Source organism: Rhinopithecus roxellana, chromosome 6 (genome assembly GCF_007565055.1).
Source record: "Rhinopithecus roxellana isolate Shanxi Qingling chromosome 6, ASM756505v1, whole genome shotgun sequence".
Taxonomy (NCBI): domain Eukaryota; kingdom Metazoa; phylum Chordata; class Mammalia; order Primates; family Cercopithecidae; genus Rhinopithecus; species Rhinopithecus roxellana.
The window spans coordinates 146899469-146909029 of NC_044554.1; the positions used below are offsets into that span (position 1 = coordinate 146899469).

At 40.4% G+C, this 9561-nt stretch overlaps 1 protein-coding gene across 1 annotated transcript; it reads left to right on the plus strand.

Annotated features, from left to right (window-relative positions):
- The first annotated feature begins 406 nt into the window (after positions 1–406).
- Positions 407–1837, plus strand: LOC104654549 (keratin, type I cytoskeletal 18). Its single transcript, XM_010353763.2, has one exon. It carries the CDS (start codon positions 458–460, stop codon positions 1748–1750), a length of 1293 nt encoding a protein of 430 aa, XP_010352065.2. The 5' UTR covers positions 407–457; the 3' UTR covers positions 1751–1837.
- The last annotated feature ends 7724 nt before the right edge of the window (positions 1838–9561 follow it).

A 9561-nucleotide genomic window follows, 5' to 3' on the forward strand; every position in this document is an offset into this window, starting at 1 on the left:
GTGCCACTGCACTCCAGCCTGGGTAACAGAGCAAGACCCTGTCTCAAAAAAATAAATAAATAAAAATAAAAAAAAGAAGAGGAAGAAAAGAAAATGTCTACTATTTGTCAGAAAATCTCATTCCATAAAGTCATGTTTCTAATGTGAATGATTTTGTGTTACCTTAAATATAAAATTCAAAATACTTGTTTTTCATTTTTTCATTTTCTGGTACTTTTCATGTACTTTTTAAAACACATCTCTTACTAGAGTTTGCAATTCCCATTCTCTTTCTAGTAATATCTATATTGATTTAATTTACATAGCACTTTTACATAGTCCTTACCAAGGAGGAAAAAATCTAACTTTTAAATTTATTCCAAACCCAAATCTTGCTTTTAGAGCACTTGAATAAAAAAAAAAAAACTGCCGGTCGGCAAAGCCTGAGTCCTGTCGTCTCGCCTTCCTCCCATACAGCATGAGCTTCACCACTCGCTCCACCTTCTCTACCAACTACCGGTCCCTGGGCTCTGTCCAGGCGCCCAGCTACAGCGCCCGGCCGGTCAGCAGCGCGGCCAGTGTCTATGCAGGCGCCGGGGGCTCTGGTTCCCGGATCTCCGTGTCCCGCTCCACCAGCTTCCGGGGCGGCATGGGGTCCGGGGGCCTGGCCTCAGGGATGGCTGGGGGTCTGGCAGGAATGGGAGGCATCCAGAACGAGAAGGAGACCATGCAAAGCCTGAACGACCGCCTGGCCTCTTACCTGGACAGAGTGAGGAGCCTGGAGACCGAGAACCGGAGGCTGGAGAGCAAAATCCGGGAGCACTTGGAGAAGAAGGGACCCCAGGTCAGAGACTGGAGCCATTACTTCAAGATCATCGAGGACCTGAGGGCTCAGATCTTCGCAAATACTGTGGACAATGCCCGCATCGTTCTGCAGATTGACAATGCCCGTCTTGCTGCTGATGACTTTAGAGTCAAGTATGAGACAGAGCTGGCCATGCGCCAGTCTGTGGAGAATGACATCCATGGGCTCCGCAAGGTCATTGATGACACCAATGTCACTCGACTGCAGCTGGAGACAGAGATCGAGGCTCTCAAGGAGGAGCTGCTCTTCATGAAGAAGAACCACGAAGAGGAAGTAAAAGGCCTACAAGCCCAGATTGCCAGCTCTGGGTTGACCGTGGAGGTAGATGCCCCCAAATCTCAGGACCTCGCCAAGATCATGGCAGACATCCGGGCCCAATATGACGAGCTGGCTCGGAAGAACCGAGAGGAGTTAGACAAGTACTGGTCTCAGCAGATTGAGGAGAGCACCACAGTGGTCACCACACAGTCCGCCGAGGTTGGAGCTGCTGAGACGACGCTCACAGAGCTGAGACGTACAGTCCAGTCCTTGGAGATCGACCTGGACTCCATGAGAAATCTGAAGGCCAGCTTGGAGAACAGCCTGAGGGAGGTGGAGGCCCGCTACGCCCTACAGATGGAGCAGCTCAATGGGATCCTGCTGCACCTGGAGTCAGAGCTGGCACAGACCCGGGCAGAGGGACAGCGACAGGCCCAGGAGTATGAGGCCCTGCTGAACATCAAGGTCAAGCTGGAAGCTGAGATTGCCACCTACCGCCGCCTGCTGGAAGATGGCGAGGAATTCAATCTTGGTGATGCCTTGGACAGCAGCAACTCCATGCAAACCATCCAAAAGACCACCACCCGCCGGATAGTGGATGGCAAAGTGGTGTCTGAGACCAACGACACCAAAGTTCTGAGGCATTAAGCCAGCAAAAGCAGGGTACCCTTTGGGGAGCAGGAGGCCAATAAAAAGTTCAGAGTTCATTGGAAAAAAAAAAAAAAAAAAAAAAAACTGCCTTATTTGACTATGCCATTGCTCTTTCCCAGGTTAATTTTGTGACTATGTCTTTGTACTGAATTTGTTCACTCACATCTAACTGACCCAAATGCCTTATCAAGTGCCCAAATCATGTCAAGGATAAGAGCTGCTAGTGATGCTATTTTGAGAAGAAACAAAATGTACTAAAATATACCAGTTCCCACTATGCCAAAATGCACCATTTCTTTGGCACATACATGTTATGTTTTACCAATAGGAGAAACAGTGACGAGCTGACAAGGTAGTTCATGCATACAGAATGGTTTGACTATTTTGTCTATGGATTCACTGAAACCTTTCTAAAGTGTGGTTAGTACCTGAAAGCATATATTTTGTTTCACAAATGGGGAATTCTACTTGCTACCTATAGGTAATCATTAGTTCTTTGAAGGACAGGAAATGTATTTCTTTTTTTTTTTTTTTAAATTGAGATGGAGTTTTGCTCTTTCTGCCCAGGCTGAAGTGCAATGGCGCGATCTCGGCTCACTGCAACCTCCGCCTCCTGGATTCAAGTGATTCTCCTACCTCAGCCTCCCAAGTAGCTGGGATTATAGGCATGCACCACCACGCCCAGCTAATTTTTATTTAGTAGAGACGGGGTTTCTCCACGTTGTTCAGGCTGGTCTCAAACTCCCGACTTAAGGTGATCTGCCCGCCATAGCCTCCCAAAGTGCTGGGATTACAGGCATGAGCCACAACGCTAGGCCAAGAAATGTATTTCTTTTACCTTTGTACACTGAGTATCTAGCCCATTGCCTGCACATTGTAGGTGCTTAAGAAGTGTTTGTTAAACCAGTGATACCACAACACAGTTGACTTATTGAAAAGCAACTGCCAAGTTGTACCATACTGCAACAGGCAATGTGGCTAATTAGCTCAGTTTATTAACGCAAGGAACTGAGGTCAAGGACTCAATTCCCAAAACGATCTTTTGACCTTATTCTAGTCACAATTTCATACCTTGTTCTAACAAGCCATCTCTCCTATGACTGCGAGGAGAATTAGACAAGCAGAGAGAGGAAGAAATAGTTTAATACAATTCATCACTACTCTAATACAAATAATTTAGAAATTAAACAGGTAATAAATGAACTGTGCATCCTTTTGATATGAAAAATTCCAATATTTCAGTATGTAAGATTTGGTTATAAGAGTAAAATAAAAAGTTCTGGAGATAGTGGTTGCAAAACAATGTGTATGACACTGAATTGTACATTTTAAATGGTTAAATAGTAAATTTAATGTTATGTGTATTTTACCACAATAAAAAATAAAGTTAAATTATTAAAATGTGAAAACAAATTATAAGTTAACACAGCTTAAGTTAACATCCAGCAACCTCACATGTAAAATGAACAGGTAAAAAATGAAAAAAAAATAGAGTAAAATAATAACATTAACTGCTGATCCTTAAAGTAATACAAACATAATATACAAACCCTGTATCATTTTATTATAACTGTAAAGTTTGTCACAGAGTTCTTATGAGGATAATCGTCTTCTTGTGATTGCTATAAAAAGTCATTTAATTCAAAACATTTGGCTAATAAAAGGACTTCTTTTTTTTGGACAAGGGAATTTCAATAAAATGTTTTGCAAAATAAAGAAAGAAAATGAATAGATACAAGACATATAGTCTTAAAAATATAGCGTTTTTCCAAGGACTCTCAAATAAACTTCTATTATGAACAGAGCCTATTTCAGTAGTTTGAACACAGGAGAATTTTAATTTGTTTTCAAGATTTCACTGGCTCTAATGTCTCAGAAAAGTAAGCCAGCTTCTATCTACACATTTTCTCACTATGTAAGTGGAAATAATGCTACTTACTGCTTCATAGGGGGTGCTATGTGAATTAATTGGTTAATGTTCTTAAAGCACTGCCTAAGTACTAAATGTTATCACTAGTGTGCATTGTATATCTCTTTGCAATTATCTGCCACCTTAAAATGCTGTGGCTTGTAAAGGTGCCTCTCTCTTGGAATATTTACAAAAGGTTAAAGAAAGTTCAAGAGGAAAAAAAAGCATGTAGGTTAAGGTAAGGTAGAAGAAAGGGAAATTCAAAATCTGACACGTTTATTACATGCTTTTTGTTACATCATATTACATGCTTCTTGAAATTACAGATCATTATGCTAGAAGAAAAAATTTAGTCACATACATTTTGAATTCAAAATATGCTACATAGTTTTAAGAAATCAATCTACAATAAAACTAAGCAACTGAAGTATACATTGCATTAAGATAAACTTATAATTCATTTTATTGCAATTTAATTATTAATCATAATAGTTACATGTTTAATCTTATTAGTTGAAAGAGGCTATCTGACATCAGTGAGACCAGATCCAATAATGCCTATCTTTTTTTTTTTTTTTTCTGCTGTTAAAGTCTTCAAACATTTTTTGGAAGATAAATTCTTAAATGCACAGAATAAAATTTCTACTAAATTAATAAGAACAACAATAGTAGTAGTAGTAATATCTTAAGCTTACACAGTGATTTATAATTATACTAGGTAGCAAGAACTGTGAAGGTCTGAGACTTTACCTTATTCGTTTGGAAATTAGTCTGCTAGTTTCATGGGTGCTGGCAGAAGACACAAGACTCCTGGATCAAAGACAGGTGACAGTTTATTACTAATATCAATGGCAGTAGCCAGAGCATCTTCATTTTCTTGTGGCAGTAGCCCAAGCCCCAGTTCCCACAGGGTTAGGAGACACCTGCACACACACTGGGTTGTATTACAGAAGACTAACCCTGAGCTTAGAAAACCTCAATCTTTCCCCTTTGCTCCAGAGAAAGACATTCTCTCTTCCAAGGCTGTTTGCTATACCAACATTCATGAAAAAAAAGTCCAGAATAAGAGGCTAGCAGTGCCTCTGCTCACAAGACATGCATAAATGTTAGAGAACCAAGGAGAGTTATGTCCCAATACTAGGGTGACCATATATCCTAGTTTGCTTGTGACAGTCTTGACCAATACTAGTTGTCTCAGTTAATTATTAACAGCACCTCTTTTCACTCTTGCAGGTGTACCAGTTTGGACAAGAAATTATATAGCTACCACACTTATAATTCTTTAAAAAATTACCTGCCTGGTCAGAGTACTGCTGATACCTACAGTTAGGGTTGGGTCAATCAAATAGCACAAGACAGTAAAAGTCAAAAGGGGGAAAATAGTTGGCCAGGTGCGGTGGCTCAAGCCTGTAATCCCAGCACTTTGGGAGGCCGAGACGGGCGGATCACGAGGTCAGGAGATCGAGACCATCCTGGCTAACACGGTGAAACCCCGTCTCTACTAAAAATACAAAAAACTAGCCGGGCGAGGTGGCAGGCGCCTGTAGTCCCAGCTACTCCGGAGGCTGAGGCAGGAGAATGGTGTAAACCCGGGAGGCGGAGCTTGCAGTGAGCTGAGATCCGGCCACTGCACTCCAGTCTGGGAGACAGAGCCAGACTCCATCTCAAAAAAAAAAAAAAAAAAAGCGGGGGGGAAATCAAATCATGCATATCATTTTAATAATCATTAAATGAGGACAACTTCAACCACTTATTTAGAAGAAAATAGATTATTCCAGGAAAAGTAAAAAGTTGGTTTGATTGTTAAGACACTAAAACTGGCAACTGAAGCTTTGCATAACTGGTACAGTAATTACATTATTTTGCCTGAATACTTGTCTTTCTTTACTGAAAAATCTCAGGTGATTTTTGCCCTGAGTATCCGTGAAACTACGAAATTTTCTGACTTCCATTTTGAGTTGTAAAGAATATTAAAAGTATCCAGGATATTTCAGCCACATCCAGACAATTTACTCCTGCCAGTTTCCCCATTCTTTCTCACCCCTCCACACAGTTCAAGCTATTTGATTTTGACAGCATTCCATACCCATCCTCATTCTCTACCCCTACTTCCCCACCCTTAGGCTCAACTCTGACTCCTGTGTCTACCATCAATTCTGACCTTAGACAATAGTGATTTAATGAGTTTTCACTCAATACTATGGAACCAAGCTCAATTTATCTCTAGTTCAAATAGCCCAGCTCTATATAGAGCACTTGGGTCTTATTCCATAGGTCATCAGTGCCCATCTAAATTTCCAATTACAGTAAGTAAATCCTTGATGGTCTCATTCCCTGAACTTAAATTGGTACTTCAGTCCTTGGGGATTGGAACCCTCCCATACTCTTGTCAGGCCCCTCACAGGGAAGAGAATCCTGCAGCAGATCATAAGTCCTGAATCAAGGGTTTGCCAACCTCACCATGCTGGTTTTCAAATATCACAAGCTTCTGGGTTCTCTGTACGTATGTTTTACATGCCTGTTGAGGACCATTATCCCCACATGGGACTTTCAAGATACACGACATTTTACTGGGATATCTTCCACCCCATACACATACCATGGAGTGCCCATCAGCATGGACTTTCTCTCTTAATTTACCCAGAGTCTCTCATGATAATGATCATTTCGAAGACCTCAGATCAATTACAGTCTTATTCCTTCCCACTCTGCCAGTTCTGCGCCAAGTGGTCTGTTCATACTTGACTCTATTCTGAAATGTCACTGAGAATTTTTGTATTGCTGTTCTCCTTTCACAACTATATCTAATGAATTAATTTCATTATTCCAGCAGGTTCTCTGTATGAAAACAAGAAAGTTTAACAAAGTGTCTGTGTTGCAAAATGGTCTCAGTATGTGACAGATTATGAGAAGGCCTAGACTTTGTTTATGAGTTTGCAAATTTTCAATTCATATGAGTCCTAGGAAATTACTTAAATCTCAATGTAAAATAAAATTACAAAATTCCATGGAAAAAGTTGTATGTACATTATAATTGCAATTGTGTAAAGAAAAAATCATGGGTGTGAGCAAAGTCTAAAAAACAATCCACAAACAGCAATATATTTCATAAACAAGTGAATAGTTAAGTTAGAGTAATGTAATTTTAGAGTTGTTTTCATTTTAAAAAATATCCATTTTGTGAGATCTAATTAAAATAAAGAGCTTATGCACAGCAAAAGAAACTATCAACAGAGTAAAGAGACAACTTACAGAATGGGAGAAAATTTTTGCAAACTATGCATCTGAGAAAGGTCTAATATCTAGCATCTATAAGGAACTTAAACAAATTTACAAGAAAAAACAAAAACCCCATTAAAAAAAGTGGGCAAAGGACATGAACAGACACTTTTCAAAAGAAGACATACATATGGCCAACAATCATATGAAAAACGCTCAACATCACTGATCATTAAAGAAATGCAAATCAAAACCACAGTGAGATACCCCTCACACCAGTCAATGGCTATTATTAAAAAGTCAAAAAATAACTGATGCTGGTGAGGTTGTGGAGAAAAAGAAATGTTTATACACTGTTAGTGAGAGTGTAAATTAGTCCAACTATTGTGGAAGACAGTGTTCCTCAAAGACTTAAAGACAGAAATACCATTTGACCCAGCAATCCCATTACTGGGTATATACCCAAAAGAATATAAGTCATGCACGTGTATGTTCATTGCAACACTATTCACAATAGCAAAGACATGGAGTCAACCTAAATGGTTATCAGTGATAGACTGGGTAAAGAAAATGTGGTATATATACACCATGGAATACTATGCAGCCCCTAAAAAAGAACAAGATCATGTCCTTTGCAGGGACATGGATGAAGCTAGAGGCCATTATCCTTAGCAAACTCACACAGGAACAGAAAACCAAATACTGCATGTTCCCGCTTGTAAGTTGGAGCTAAATGATGAAAACACATGGACGCATAGTGGGGAACAAGACACACTGGGGCCTATCAGAGGGTAGAGGGTGGGAGGAGGGAGAGGATCAGGAAAAATAACTTAGGGTAATAGTCTTAATCGCCTGGGTGATGAAATAATCTGCACAACAAACCCATACGACACACATTTACCTATATAACAAACCTGCACATGTACCCCTGAACTTAAAATAAAAGGAAAAAAATCCATTTTGCATTTTGAAAAGGAAAAGAAAATTATATATATTTATCATAAGGTAATACTTTGCAAGCACACTGAGATAACAATGAAAAATACTGTAGTTACCAATGCTTCCTTTTTAATGAGCTCTTCCTTAATCAAATCTCGGTTTAGCTTTGTATTGATTTTAGAACATGCTACCTTTCCTATGCACATGTGTGTTTTTCAAAGGCCGCAAAAGTTTAACAATGGTTATATATCATTATATACTAACAGTTGGTCTAATGACTAAGGATTGAATCAGCAATCTTAGTAACTTCCTCTTAGCTCTATGGCCCTAGCAAGGCACTTAACCTCTGTTTCTCTTTCAAAAGGAATAACAACAATTGTTGAATTAGGAAGATATCTATAGAGTATATTTACATTAAGAGCTTTCAGTGAAAATGAGAAATGAATGTAAACCCATAAAGACCCAGTTCAGATAATGTACTTCTTCTGTAGTCTAACACATGAATTTTTTTTTTCTTTTCTTTTCTTTTTTTTCTTTTGGTTTGTTTTGGGTTTTTTGTTTGTTTATTTTTTTGTTTTGAGACAGAGTCTGACTTTGTCACCCAAGCTGGAGTGCAGTGGTGCAATCTCGGCTCATTCCAACCTCTGCCTCCCGGGTTCAAGCCATTCTCCTGAGTCAGCCTCCTGAGTAGCTGGGACTACAAGCGCTCGCCACCATATCTGGTTACTTTTTTTGTATTTTTAGTAGAGACAGGGTTTCATCCTGTTAGCCAGGATGGTTTCAAACTCCAGTCCTCAGGTGATCCACCTGCTTCAGCCTCTCAAAGTGCTTGGATTACAGGCATGAACCACCGTGCCTGTTCTAATACATGAAATTTTTATTTGATAAAAATGTGTTCTTAGATTGTAACTGAGATTATTGACCATGGAATTTGAGTTAGATTGTTATTATATTAAAACACTTGCCGGGCGCGGTGGCTCACACCTGTAATCCCAGCACTTTGGGAGGCCGAGGTGGGTGGATCACGAGGTCAGGAGATTGAGACCATCCTGGCGAACACGGTGAAACCCCGTCTCTGCTAAAAATACAAAAAATTAGCTGGGCGTGGTGGCATGCGCCTGTAGTCCCAGCTACTTGGGAGGCTGAGGCAGGAGAATCGCTTGAACCCGGGAGGCAGAAGTTGCAGTGACCCAAGATTGCACCACTGCAGTCCAGCTTGGGTGACAGAGCGAGACTCTGTTTAAAAAAAAAAAACACTTTGGGCCAGGCGTGGTGGCTCACACCTATAATCCCAGCACTTTGGGAGGTTGAGGCGGGTGGATCACCTGAGGTTGGGAGTTTGAGACCAGCCTGGCCAACATGGTGAAACCTGGTCTCTACTAAATACAAAAAATTAGCCAGGCTTGGTAGCGCATGCCTGTAATCCCAGCCACTTCGGAGGCTGAGGCAGGAGAATCGCTTGAACCTGGGAGATGGAGGTTGCAGTGAGCCGAGATAGCACCATTGCACTCCAGCCTGGGCCACATGAGCGAAACTCCATCTCAAAAAAATAAATAAAACTTTGCTAAATATCAGAACAACATTTTGACAAATTTCCAATGAGAGGCATAGGATGACATGTAAAAAACATATAATTTCCACGGGCCAAAGTTAGAATTTACAATTATAGCGAAAATAATTTCTTTATAGAAATGTTAAAGTTCTTTGGCCTCCTTGGGACTAGGTTTCCGCGGCCGCTGCC

Bases quoted from the DNA above. Each gene is read 5' to 3' on its own strand.
- LOC104654549 (XM_010353763.2), top strand. From the start codon at position 458: ATGAGCTTCACCACTCGCTCCACCTTCTCTACCAACTACCGGTCCCTG.